Source organism: Semicossyphus pulcher, unplaced genomic scaffold, assembly GCF_022749685.1.
Source record: "Semicossyphus pulcher isolate SPU_LCO1_2020_fin unplaced genomic scaffold, fSemPul1.0.p SCAF_12, whole genome shotgun sequence".
NCBI lineage: Eukaryota > Metazoa > Chordata > Actinopteri > Labriformes > Labridae > Semicossyphus > Semicossyphus pulcher.
The window spans coordinates 20,721,849-20,735,936 of NW_027211626.1; the positions used below are offsets into that span (position 1 = coordinate 20,721,849).

Consider the following 14,088-nt stretch of genomic DNA (forward strand, 5'->3'; position numbering starts at 1 on the left):
GAGCCTCTTTTTTGAGTATGGATTAGAGCTCAAGTGTTTCATGAAGGTTACTATTATGAAGGTTTTGGCACAGAAATACAGTAATGCATCAGTATCAGCTTTAGGTGTAAACAATTATCTGACTGCTTTTCTATTAAGAGTGGATGCAGAAAAAATGGCAGTAGTTTGGGTGTCAATGAAAAGGTCTACATTTTAAAACAGAAGAAGTGAAATTGCTCGACTTGCATGACCACAAAATATTTGTGCATGTGTGACCACATGCCAGCATTTATTCTTGACCGTAAAATATGTTAACACTTTTCCGAATCTGGAGATCCGCTTTTATATTTGTTCTCTGAAAGTGAAGTAAAAAAAAAAAGAGTATTAATACTGTGTAACGAGTATAGAGAAAAATAAAGAGTGAAACAATATGGCTTATTCTTTCAATAAAAAACACATGGACTTCACTAAAGCTGATTTATGCCATTTATCTAGAGCAGACTGAGTTTACCTCATCTCTCTCACTTTACTTTTACAGTGTAGGACTGGATGGATGGTGATGCACTCAGACAATCATGAGGATTGATCTGGTGACACCTGCTGGCCGTCTGGTGCACCAAAACCTTTTAGATGTCATGAAAGAGGGGGTATTACGCTGTTTCACATTTTAAGACATATATATAATGTTACAATGTTGGATGTTTAGACTAAACGTGGGTGAAGCTTCAAATCTGTAGGTACAAGTATGTTGGAGTAATCCCCAGGCTTCTCAGCTCAGTTTGCAGGCTGCTGTGAACGCCAGGTTTCACAGTGTTTTCTATACGCTGCTCTTTGTGACATCACAAAGTGCAACCTCAGCAGGCTTCGGAGAGCTGGCTAACCAAAGGAAAGTGGGCTTGTAGGGGCGGGGTTTCTTAAAGGGACAGAGCTGACTGAGTGCTTTTAGGCAGATGCTGTATGAGGGCCTGCACGGAGCACCAAAGTGAGAAAAATTATGAGTGACTGTGAACTATGCCAAGCTACTCCACAGGTATCATAGAGTGAAATATGAAGCTTGAAATTAGCATAATACCCCCCTTTAAGCTGACACATTTAATAAGGTAATATCACTTTATACTCTTTATACGCTTAACATTATAACCAACCCATTTTAAGTAGGTCACACAGTTAAAACAACAGTGACCAAACACAGCAAGAAGCAGATTAAAAGTTGTGTGCTTGAATCACTTTCATAGAGCACTTCAAATTTAACTGTGGTCATGTTGTAAAAACAAAATGTCATATATAAGGTGTGAGCTGTGATTTCATACCTTGACTTTGAAGAGATTCAAGTTCTTGCTCAAGGGCACTTCTTAGAGGCAGCTGACCTGCTGCCTTGGACGACATTCCTTTTGTAAATAAAACTGCCGGCTGATTTTCAATGTTCTGCTCTGCTCCACCCTGTGAATGGGACTGGGCATGTTCAGTACAGTAGAAAAAATATTTTCATTTTATTTAAGTTTTACATCTAAAAATATCAATCAATAATATTTTGTTTTCTATTGCTTAGTGTTCTAAAATCACGTTTAATGCAGACCGCAGCAACAAAACTGCTGATAAAGCACTTAATTGCTTTAATATGAAGCAAACACAACTAAATTATTCAAACTGTCAAAGGTGACAAAAGATATTAATTTATTGTTTATTGGCTAATACGGACAAACAAAGCTGGAAATACATGTTAAGAACAAAAAATGCAGATGCAAAAATAACAAATGAAATTTCAACAACACTAATAAAACATACTGGACTGTAGACGCACATTGTTAAATCAGTAGACAATTTATTTTGCACATATTCAACCATAATAGACTCAATAATAAAACAGGTGAATTAAAAATCTAATCCAATAGTCCAACACTGACAGTTACTGCACTTCCAAACATGTTACACAATATGCCACGCCCAAATCAGTGATGTCACAGCAGTTGCCGTTTTCCCACTGGTCAAAAAACCCGCTCACACCTGCTAACATCTGGCTTTTTTGCTTAATAGGAAAGGCTAAAACTGGCATTCAGATGCCGATTGGAGCCGAGGAGATAATCACCCGGGTCTACTGCAGAGTCATTTGACCTGGGTAATTATCTCCTCGTCTCCAATCAGCATTGATGGGAACACAAAACCCGTGTCGACATGCTAATCTCCGCCCCCTTTCCCGTGCGAAGCTATGCTGCGTCGGTTAACTTCTGCCACTCCTTGTCATCTCAGCTACAAATTCCACCCGTCTCCATCCAAGCAGCGCTCAAACACGTTCCAAATTTGTCGCGCCGAGTTTAATAAACAGACTAAAGACCTAACCAATGTAACATCCTCACTGTTCACTAACCCTGTTTCGGGCTCGTTTGTGACGTCAGACAGTGACGCAGCAGAAAGGACACTGAAAGGCGCATAGTTCACTGGCAATGGGAGCAGAGACAATCGGCATTTATAAGCGGGTCTTCCTGGGTCTGAAAAACCTGTGTCAACACGCTAAATTTAGGTAGGAAAGGGGTATTTGACAGATAACGGAAAATCATCCTGGTGTCTACTTTTCATCAATCCCCACATTATAGAGAGTGCTTACCCTGATACCCTTAATAAATAACCGCCATGAAATGTCCATTTTCTCTGGAATCTGGAATTAGAAATTTAACACTTTTGATTTGCTGTATCATAAGTTGTCAGCCAAAAAAACAAACAAAACAAAAAAAGCAAACAGCACACATTCAATAATTTAGTCCGACCATTATTTTTGCAGCTGAAGTCAGTCTTTTAAAAAATAAAAAAACTGGACATCAAGTCTTTGTAGGACCCTGACAGAGTCCTAACTTCTCCCTGCCTCCACAGAGGAGGGGGGCAGGAATCTCAGTGCGAGAGGTCATGAAGGACCTGACGGTGTTGCTGCTCCAGGTTTGTTTGTTGGGTCTAACACGGTCCCTTCATACACCATCTTGTTCTTGATACCGCCCTGGATCATTCTCTGTTGCACACGGAGCTTAGCGTTGTTTATCCTGCAGTAAATCCTGCAGAGAGAGACATGACAGGGTTTCTGTTACAAACTGCGGTAACGAGAGTAGTAGTATTGGGATAGAAATTCAGGAAATATTGATGGCTTGGTGTTTATAAATAACACCAATTTTTCTGTTAGGTAGGTATGCCAAATAATGCGTTAATATCAGAAAGTTAAAGACATGTCAGTCAACATAAAAACCTACCAGGACCCGAGTGTGGTCAGCATAAAGCCTGCAAATCCCACATCAAAAGACCTCTTCACTCGACCTGCAGACAAGGAGAGAGGCTGCTGTTGAGAGGTAGCCTAAACAAAAGTTCAGAGTTTAAACAAACATTTGTTTTACAGGTCATTGTAAGATAATTAAGATTACATGTGTTTTTACCCTGTTAGAATATCTTTGTATTTCTTCTGTCGTCTTCCTGTTTGTATATTATATGAGGTTCTTTTACATTATGGACAGTAAAGATTTCGGTAACGATGCAACCTGTTTACTCAGTGATCAATCATTCAATTATAATTCAAAACCCTGTCTTGGCTGGACAAAATAAAATAAAATACACATGCACTAACGAACAGTACAGCCTCAAACAAGACTCACTTGTGGCCAGAAAATGCAGCAGGCCAGCAGTTAGTGAGCCCCCAGCTCCATGCAGGATGGCGTCTCTGGCACATGGAGTGTTCTGGACATCAAGGATCCCCAGCAACCTGAAACCCTGAAGGAGAGACAGACATGTAAAAGAAAGAGACATAAGTAGACAGTAAATGTGACTTCTATCTTACAGACGGGGTTTTTGTAACTTACCTTAAATTCACACTAAAACATAAAGGAAATTAGATACGCATCTATTGTTGAAAGAACTCAAAGCAGCTATACCTGTAGTTACATCACGTATGCATTGACATGTTTTGGTCATGAGTGTAGTGTGTGTTTGTTGACAAGAAAGTGCACCGTGTGAACCAATGTTGCGAACGCAACCAATGGACCGAGCAACGGAGACAGGTCAATGTTTTATTAAAATCCAATGCTAAGCCCATTTGGTGAATAATCTGTAAACCGAACTCCCACTAGCATGAATGTTTCAGAAAAGCTTTTCATTAACCGGCTTAGTAAGCAAGAACGTTTTGAGTCCGGGCCCAAGTAAATCTTATGTTATCAAATATCTGAAAGGGATTTGGTTTCACCAAGTCATTGGCTAGATAGCTAGCTATCTAGCTGTAGAGGTTAGTGGTGTTATCATTTAACTTTGATACGATACTTAAACGTTTGATAGTTTAACTCGGGTAAACAATTCGGGTAGAGTGAAGTTATGTTTAAGCTAACATTAACGTCAGCTGTGGTCTAAATGTAAACACAGATAGAGAGATATCAGAGAGCCAAACAGCACGAGTGTTTAGATGTACAACATTTGTGGGGGGTTTTTCTTGTACGCTGCAGCTTTAGGTTTAAGACTAACTGAAGGTCTCACTAAGGTAAGGTAACACTTCTGCACTGAGGCCAAATGTGAAAAAATGTATAAATCTGGTTTACATTTCTGAATGTTGACTGCTGGTGACCTTCTAAAAACTGAAGTAGCCCCTTTCTTTCAAAAATGTTTCCTCGCAACGTAAAGTGTCGTAAGGTGCTTACCTTGTCCCTGCTCTCCTCTTCTTGTCCTGCCATTTTACTTCTATGTTCGTCTTCTTGTGCAAAGTTTATAGTAAATCAGGCTATCTTGAAATATAAGTCATGTAACTACAATTTTCGTAACCATATTGGCCTAAGCGCATGCGCATTGCCTATCACTTGGGTCCGTCCGCTACTAACGTCCGACTAGGATAAAACAAGAGAATGTATCGTTCCGATATAATGTTGCATTGTGATTTTTTGTAAAGATGGGCCTGTAATAATGCAATGCGATTATTGTTTTGTTGAAAAGCATTATAATGTATGATTTGTATGTTCTGAGGACCCATCACATTACGGTACAGCCATGAAAAGCGTATTTTAATCGCAGGGGACGTTTTTTCTCTGAGCATTCGGGAATTTAGTGCACTAGGGAAATAGGAAAAACCATTACCCTTTGCATGCTTGTGCTTGTTTATATGAACACATTAACGAAAGCACAGATGTTACACTTGTTTTACCCTGCATCTGCCCAGTCAATTTTCCTTTCAATGCTCCATGAACCACCCTGAGGTGTTTAGTCTTGCTCTGCCCTCAGCTGGTGGAGAAGTGCGATAACATGCAAGTTACAATGTTACAGCAGAAGTGGAAAGGATCTGAAAAAGGGAAATGTGTCACTCCATTTGCTTAATGCATCACACAGGCATAATTGTGGATGACTTACAAAGTAATACAATTTTATAGGCAATATACATGTGTCCTGATTTGAGCTTGACTCTGATTATGTTGACAGGCGGAAGCCATTGCCTTAATTGTAAGGGGCAATAGTCACAAAAACAGGGGCCTTTTATGAGACCCAGACTGTGTTCGGTTAAGGTTTGGACAATATAAAGAATATATATATATATATATATAAAAGAATCCAAAGTACTGTATATCCAAAGGGAATGTTTTTCGAAGGGATTTTTTTCGGTGACAGAATTTACCTCCCTTCATATAATCATTTAATTGCATCAGAAAGTTGAAAAATGGTGACACAGGAAATGGTTTGCATCACATGGGTATTAAATGAAAATTCAGTGCCTGGTAAACCATGATGTAAAACATAAACCAAATAACCAAACAGGCATTTTGGGATGTTTTGCCTTTTAATTTAAAACACTTTTTGCAGGCCAAAAGTCACCATAGCAAGATGAGGATAACGTGTGGTAGTTGTTGAAGTTGCAGTTCAGGGCTCTCCTGTCAAATTATGACATATGTGCTTAGATGAATTTCCAGTGTCTGACTTATTTATTTAATTTTTCTTTCATTTCAGTCATTTTATATGAGTTTGATGACCGGTCCGACAATGAAATTAAATGAGTTATCATTTATCTTTTGCACTAGATGTTTCAGGCTGCATATTTCCCCGCCCCCTTCCCTCCTCTCTGATGGTCGTTTTCATTTAATTTTCTCCTCTATCCTCGGCTTTTCTCTACAACTCTTCCATAACAAATATTAAGTGTTTTAACCTAAAAAAAATCAAAGATGAGCAGATAAATTATCCAGTTGTGTCACTCTGATACTGTACTATCATTATTTAAATTAATTAGCCGTCCCACCTCCTTTCCTCTGTAAAGGACACATGGAAGAGTGGGTATATTGATAAAAACAGATTATTTATCATTATATGAACTGTGATAAGTACAGTGAATGAACTGATACTTACTTTACGGAAGAGAGTTCACAATTGTGTCCTCTTCTCCCTGCAAGACAAATGAAGGACAAGACAGGTTTTAGTTAGGAACATCTGAAACAGGTGAACAGATTATTTATGCATCATTGCATGAATAGTGAAGATAAAAGAAACGTGCAGACAAATGTCTAGATTACGTTTTTTTCTGTCACTGTCCCTAGTTTAAATGTATCGTACTTGGACGTTATTTATTTTAGCACTGCAATTATTTAAAAATGCAATCACATGTTGTTGACATGTTCTACTAAAAGAAGAGAAATGTCCTGAGCAAATCCTGTTAATCTGATATTTATTTAAAGATAAACTGTTACGCCCCACCCTAAAGCAGCCCTATGGGGCTAACAACTATCCACAATTGATCCAAATATAACCATGTGAACACCTTAAAACACTCAAATACATGGGATTTAATAAATGACAATTAAACAATCAAATATTTAACTGAAGGCTAAAAAAAGCAACTAGAACACAACAACACAAATTCCCAGTCTGAGAGGCAGAACCACCGCAGTCCCCACTCCAGAAGCCTCTCTTGATGTCAGTGCTGGTCTCTTAAATAGGCTACTGATCAAAGGTGCAATGAGCTTCACCTGCAGAGTTGAGAACAGAAGGGGAGAAGGGACAGACAGAACAGGGAACACATACAGCCGTAAAATAAGCACAAGACGACAGTCAAACTTTATCAAATCTAATGTGATGAAATTTGCAAGAGCATCATTTGGACAGCACGATTCCGTGGGGGAGGCTATACATCTGCTACGTTTGATCTTATATTCTAAAAACTGTCTGTAGAATGTATCTCTTTTCCTCTGCTATGGAAATGTCCACCATTGGGTCTACCAAATGTACACTGTCATGCAGAAAAGACATTTGGTAAACATTAAGATTTTAAGGTTGAATTTTGGAAATCAGCCCATTACCTAAACAGACCAACTGAATCGTGCTGTGTCATCTTAACCCACTATAAATCCTTCATTCTCTTAACCATAGGATCAAATTATTGAATGAACCACGTCAGGAGGAAGTCAGCGCGTCTCACTGATCCCACACTGATGAAACAGGATTATTTCACCGGCAGCAGCAGATTATTACCTGACAGTATCCATCCGGCTCTGTGGTCAAGATGGAATTCTCTTGACCTTGAAATAGCCTTTAGAAACCTGTAAAATATGGGCCTATGGAGGTTCAGAAGGCAGTAAATAACAGTGTTCCTTCGTTACATGGAAAAAGGAAGTAGTATTATCCAAACAAATTATGCTGCATGTTTGGTATACTAAACCTGTTTCAGCCAGCTATAGGCAGGTGGACTGATTTCAGTTACGCATAACAAACTGTGAGGGAGCAGTACTTACTCCCTCAACAATCAGGTGGTTGATTTATACATAGATTTGATTTGTTTGTTATTATTTAAAGCATTTGTTTTCTTGTTTCTTGTTGCTTTGATTTCTAATCATTGTTTTCTTCGAGTCAGCTTCCTGGTTGAGGGTCGTTCTCTCATGAACGCGCGCACATGAATGCCCCCCTGCTCCACCAGGTGTTGGCAATCTTGAATGTACCAAGTTGGACTTTGTGATGGGGGAGGATGTAAGGGTCTTTCTTTTTGTATTTTGTTTAATACCAGCCAAAGTAAAATTAACTCTATCTTAATTAATATTTTATTGTTTTGTTATGTTATTGTACATTTTAAAAACTAAGAGAAAGATTGATGTTGGTAATGTTTTTAATAGCTTGAACATACTGTGTAAATGTACCCTTGCTAGTAATGTGGTTCCATCCAGCTGTATTTAAAGCTATTGACTTTTCCACACCATTGCTGTGTCCGAAACCACATACTAACGTACTGCCTACGACATCCTCAAACAGGATGTACTGCATACTGCCTACTAACCTGACTATTAGGATGCCGTTGGCATCATACTCGGAGCCGTTTTCTCCGTATCACGTGACTTAGTTGTTTACGTATGTCCGGTCTAATCTCCGGTCCATCTCCGCTATAGTAGAAGCTGAAAAGCTGCAATGCATTTTGGGGCGGTTGAGTACAGCCAGTGAGCTCTCGTCTCATACTCAAATATCCGGGCCAATCTAGTGTACATCCGGGCATGTCTTGCATACACAAAATTGCATACTATGAGATGGGAACGCATGACATACTCAATTTTACGTTGCGGTTAGTATGATTAGTATGATAGTATGCGGTTTCGGACACACCACATCTCTTTTTCAGTAGACCTGGGACCCCCTTTTTACAAGTTTCCTCTGTATTTTCATTGTGCCCTTTTTGCACGTATGCTGATGCTGAACCAAAGTAAAGCAGAGCTTTAAGAAAAGTACCTGGACTGTTGGGATTTTCTTTTTTGCTTCTCCAAATCTCCCAGAATTGGTGGTAACATCCTGATTTACAAGGTTTTTGAAAAATGTTCTACTTGTTACTTATAATTCTCATTACAAATCTAGGGAGTTGAACTCAGGCCTGGGTGGTGAAAACCAAGACTCCTAACCGCTAGACCACATGGGACACACAAGTAAACACAGTCAACCTGATACCTGATTAAAATCTCACTTCACAACATTTTTTAAAGAGCATTATTATATTTTAAAAAAAATATATCCAAATATTTTTTACTACTTAATTAAGCATCCCTTTGTTGGGTTCTAATTATCAAATAAGCCAGCCAAGGCTACCAGAGCAGACATGTCCTTACTCCTTATACTCATGGTGGCCTTGAGCAGGCACAGAACCTACCCCAGCTCCTTCTAATGCTGGATTAATCTGGCTGTTTTGTGAGTGCAGCAAGACGTAAGAGTGACACAGGGAGAGAGACTAATCTCCTGGCTACATAAAGGTCAAACCTGTACAGTGTTTCCCCGTACCAACAAATTCGGTTACCAGGGATGACATCCAATATGTGGAAGTTTCATCCTGGATACCAGGATCCTCTGTGTGCTATAAAGACTGAGCAGGGCGCCCGGCCTCACCACGCTATCTGCAGACCACGGACAGGAAAGTCAGGCTCCAACAGCAATCAGGTTATTTATCCAATTTCTGTCTATTCCTAACTTTGGATTAAGATTTGTAGGAGAATTCTAAATCGAGTTAATTCACAGTGTTTTATTAAACCGTTTTGATGTAATATATAGTGATAAACAGCAGAGGTCAGGAATGATCCATAATAGTGCAGCAGGTACCACTTTACACTATACTAAATACTTAAAAGAGTTTACAGGTTGCAATGTATTTTATTCATGCGTATTAAAACACTTCTCAGTACTTAATGGATGAGTTAAAGACTGCAGTTACACATGTTAGTATGTCATTATTGAATTGTTGTTGGCAGCAGAGATTCTTCGTTTAGAGGCTTTTTCTTGACTAATTGAAGCTGAAAATTGAGTATGAACAACATTATAACTTAGCCTGGGATATACGTGCAATTGGTGTGCAGGTAGAAAAAAGAAAAATGTCTGTTGATGGGCTTCATTATTTCTGTCCATAATTCTTTAGATTATTATTGATTAATTCACTAAGTAAGCCATTTTCTCTGTCCTGCAGGATGAATGCTGCACAGGTGAGACGAGTGATGTTCCCCTTGTTGTTGAGTTTGTTTCTGGGAGCTGCATTTTCCGTCTGGCCCCTGACCCCTGCAGGTAAATAAGACAATCAGACAGTTAATGATATTGGTGTCAGTTTTATTTTTCAAGTGGAGGAACATTTCACATTCAAAATCTTACAAAATCTTCATGTTTTTACTGGAAAGTTAGAAAAAAAAGTCATGTGTTTCCAATCCGTATGACCTTTGACCTTTATTAGCTTCTTGTAAGGACTAGGGCTCTTAAATCTTAGATAGGCAGATTTAAGAATGCCATAATGATGTCTCAGCATTTTTCTACAGAGCCAATGAAGTCCCAAAGGGTAATATTTTGTTGCAGTGTTAATGATTCCACTTGCCATCATTAGTCATGATATGCTTTTATTTTTCCAGTAATTTGCTCATTTAATTGTGTAAATAACGTTTATGAGGTTTCCTTATTAGCGTTACACTGGGATTGGTATTTTGTGTGTAACATGAGTGCAATCTGCTGGAGCCCCTGCAGACATGAGGTATGCGGCCCATGTTGTGTTAGTATGTCATAGGCTATGCTATATATAAGGCCAGAACAAATAAGCATTTTATCCATATGGTATTTTTCAGAGAATCTCTGAATTTGGAACAAAAGGCTTTTGTGATGATATTGATTCACTAAGTAGGCTCACCACGTTATTATGCTTTGCTAGCTAAATCGTAGCTTCATCATTAATCTCTGTAGTGAAGCTCACTTACCCACAGTTTTTTTTAGCATTTTTGAGCGTATTACGACTACAAAGGTGACAAAGACTTAATATTTTTTGGTTTTTATTAGAATAAGTGTTGGAGCCAAAAGTGCTGTTTATGCCTGTTTCATCACACAATGCAAGAGAGAGTAGGCCTACACTACTGCTACACAAACAAGTTATCTTGTGCTAAGATAAAAAATAATACCCCTTGGGGCTTCAGGGGCTCCGTACATTTCAATCAAAGCGGTTTGGGACAAAACTTGATTTCTACACATGCTCTTGTTTAAGTTTTCAGGCTATAAAGAAAAATAAAATCACAATCACAGGGTCGTTTTCAGAAAGAGGGAGTTCCTTTCTGCAGTGTTGTCTGTGAAGGTTCTCAGTCGTCCTGGTCATGGTAATTCTGAGCTTAATCCTAAAGGCAACTGGACTTGGTTGAAGTTATTGAAGACAAAAAGCCCATATTTCTAGCTAATAATGCTAACATCTATTAGCATTCCAATGACCTACAGAGGCCTATATTTCTAGCTAATAATGCTAACATCGATAATCATACTAATGACCTACAGAGGCCTATATTTCTAGCTAATAATGCTTACATCGATAAGCATACTAATGACCTACAGAGGCCTATATTTCTAGCTCGTAATGCTAACATCTATTAGCATACTAATGACCTACAGAGGCCTATATTTCTAGCTAATAATGCTTACATCGATAAGCATACTAATGACCTACAGAGGCCTATATTTCTAGCTCGTAATGCTAACATCTATTAGCATACTAATGACCTACAGAGGCCTATATTTCTAGCTCGTAATGCTAACATCTATTAGCATACTAATGACCTACAGAGGCTTATATTTCTAGCTCTGTCCACCAGTCAGTAAGAACTGAAGGAGCCTTTTGGATGAGAGGTGAAACGTCTTCAAGACCTTCAGCCAAGTCCAGTTACCTTTTGGATTAAGCTTAGGATTTGTGCTGTGTTCTTTGGAGGTAAAAGTGAAAAAAATGAAAGAAAATCCTAAAGAAAAAGGTAACAAGTCAGCAATTGAATAACTGCCTATACGTGCAAAGCAATCCATAAAAAGAAGATAATTATCAGAGTCTGACAATACACACAATAAAACATGATGTGTCGTCCACCTGCTTATTTCATGTTCTATTAAAATCTAAGTATGTTGTAGTGGTTGTTTAGTTTGTGTAGATTTCCCTTGAAAGCAGTATGAGTAGTCTGTATGAAGTGGACATAGGGAGAAACTCAACCTGAATCTAAAGAGTCAGTAATTTTACCCACACACTTTGGGATCTGTTTCTGTTTGAACACTGTTCAGAGGTTTCCTTGGAATGCAGACTAAATGCAGAACAGCAGAAATAGTAAGGGCCTGTTTCCACTAACAGCGGTTTTTTGTGCTAGCAACACCCATGACCTCACCGGCACTTACTGTTGCTAGATTACAAAAGTTGTCTGGCTGCACTTCCACTTCCCTCCATAGTGAGACTGTTTTAAATTGCTCTGTATGCTAAATATTTGCTTTAAATCATGGACTTTTTTACAGAGAAAACTTAAAAACAGTGGAAAGGAATCGTGTCCAGGCATTTGCTGCATGTCGACACAAGCAAACTGTACCTTCAATAAAACGAAAGGATTAGTTGTTGACAAAGTTTTTATCGGTAGTCTTGCCCCTTCTTGAGTTTGATTGGTTGGTGAGGGAGAAGGGACATTGACGAGCATGGCGGTGTTCCAAAAGTTTAACTATTTTCAACTGAGAGCGCTGTGAGCAGCTGATGCCGAGGGCATTTTTGTGCTAAGGACTCTTGAGCACAGAAAACGCTGAGCTGCAAAAAGCACGGTTAGTGAACACAGGCCCTAACTTATCATGGACTGGGAGGAGAATAAAGGTTTAAAGCATGAGAAGGGCTGCATTTTTCCAATACAAACTCACATTCAGGAGAACTGCATATCCTAGCACCAAAACAAACAAAGACAAATAGTAACTGAGATTTATACTTTTCAACTCAATGTAGGTGTGCTATGGAGTAAGCAAAAGTGGTAGTTTTGGTTTTGATAAGTGTCGAAATAAGCAAATACATTAAAGTAACTTAAAATTCAGGGAAATATATGTGCATGCATTCCCACATTTTCCTTAGAAGGGAAACTAAAAGCTGTGTCTGAATTGTCAGTCATTTTATTATTAAATTTGTGTGAATGGATGAAGTGTATCATCGAAGTTGACACAACACTTTGTAAAAGAGAAAGAAGAAGTGAGTTTTGGGCAGGAATGATGCAAGTCAATCTTTCACATGCTTTCAGTACCAGCCATAGCTAATATGTAAGCAGGGGCACACACAGATTATTAGTATGTGACATTCGTACCAAACTGCAACATTACTTTGTTTTAATTGTATTTGTTTATTTAACAAAGACAAAAGACAGGCATTGAGTTTCTCAGAGTTAGCTTCACATATTCATCCGTGGTCCCTGGGCAGCTACATTTAAAGAGGAAATTTAGCATCAATTTTGACAGAGGTCATTCAATTACACAACACTACAACCACTTCAGTTAAAACATTACACAAACATTGGTCTGACAGTGCTGGGTATTATAGGTGTTATCCATACTTTACACCTGTTCTCTTCCATCACCAGCGGCCTTCCAGCTGCCGCCCTGCCAGCTCATCAACCAGACGGTGTCTCTGGAGAAGGAGGGCTGTCCCAAGTGCCACGCAGTGGAGACGACCATCTGCAGTGGTCATTGCATCACCAAGGTATTGTGGGTAGTAAAGGAAAGAGGCCAAAGGATTAACATCATAGTTCTGTGTTGAAGGATTTCAGTCATGTTTCATTTTTATAAAGTGAAACAATAAAAAGATCGACACAAAATTGAAACAGTATGAAATAAAAGGAATAAAATTAAATTATAAGTGTATAACTAAAGAGGAACTTGGAAGTTTGAAGAAGAAAACGCCACAAAACCTTCAATAAGATAATAAAAATAATGAATAATAAAAATTAATTTAAGTGTAAATGTTTATTTTGGCGTTTTTGTTCCCATTTCACTTTTATTTTAACGGGTTATTTAGCAATTTGTGCTTGGCCTAGATTTGACCTTTCTGTCCAAAGAGTGGTTATAACTCAGGTTTGCAGTCATAGACTAGTGTTCCCCAGATATGATTAACTTTTTTCTCCCTTTTAGGACCCTGTCATCAAGATACCATTCAGCAACGTTTATCAGCATGTGTGCACATACCGGGACTTCTACCACAAGACATTTGAGCTTCCTGACTGTCCTCCCGGTGTGGACCCGACTGTCACCTACCCTGTGGCTTTGAGCTGCCACTGCGGCCGTTGTGCCATGGACACGTCTGACTGCACCTTCGAGAGCCTGCAGCCCAACTTCTGCATGAACGACATCCCTTTCTACTACTAG

General features: G+C 38.8%; 2 protein-coding genes across 2 annotated transcripts; one reads left to right on the top strand and one right to left on the bottom strand.

Moving 5' to 3' along the window:
* Positions 1-1,692: 1,692 nt before the first annotated feature.
* cox20 (cytochrome c oxidase assembly factor COX20) lies at positions 1,693-4,750 on the bottom strand. The gene is made up of 4 exons (XM_069658924.1): positions 4,638-4,750; positions 3,609-3,723; positions 3,213-3,276; positions 1,693-3,020 (listed from the first exon to the last, which is right to left on the bottom strand). Exons 1-4 carry the CDS (start codon positions 4,668-4,670, stop codon positions 2,876-2,878), a joined length of 357 nt encoding a protein of 118 aa, XP_069515025.1. The 5' UTR covers positions 4,671-4,750; the 3' UTR covers positions 1,693-2,875.
* A 5,146-nt stretch (positions 4,751-9,896) lies between these two features.
* On the top strand, positions 9,897-14,088 carry lhb (luteinizing hormone subunit beta). Its single transcript, XM_069658148.1, has 3 exons — positions 9,897-9,990; positions 13,308-13,426; positions 13,855-14,088. The coding sequence occupies exons 1-3, from the start codon at positions 9,897-9,899 to the stop codon at positions 14,086-14,088; spliced, it is 447 nt and encodes a 148-aa protein (XP_069514249.1).

What these genes read in the sequence shown, in the direction of transcription:
- lhb (XM_069658148.1), top strand. Translation starts at nt 9,897, where the DNA reads ATGAATGCTGCACAGGTGAGACGAGTGATGTTCCCCTTGTTGTTGAGT. An exon ending in CTGGCCCCTGACCCCTGCAG is followed by an intron (nt 9,991 to 13,307) that starts GTAAATAAGACA and finishes TTCCATCACCAG; the next exon opens with CGGCCTTCCAGCTGCCGCCC. An exon ending in GTGGTCATTGCATCACCAAG is followed by an intron (nt 13,427 to 13,854) that starts GTATTGTGGGTA and finishes TCTCCCTTTTAG; the next exon opens with GACCCTGTCATCAAGATACC.
- cox20 (XM_069658924.1), bottom strand. Translation starts at nt 4,670, where the DNA reads ATGGCAGGACAAGAAGAGGAGAGCAGGGACAAG. An exon ending in GCTGCATTTTCTGGCCACAA is followed by an intron (nt 3,277 to 3,608) that starts GTGAGTCTTGTT and finishes CCTTGTCTGCAG; the next exon opens with GTCGAGTGAAGAGGTCTTTT. An exon ending in CTGACCACACTCGGGTCCTG is followed by an intron (nt 3,021 to 3,212) that starts GTAGGTTTTTAT and finishes CTCTCTCTGCAG; the next exon opens with GATTTACTGCAGGATAAACA.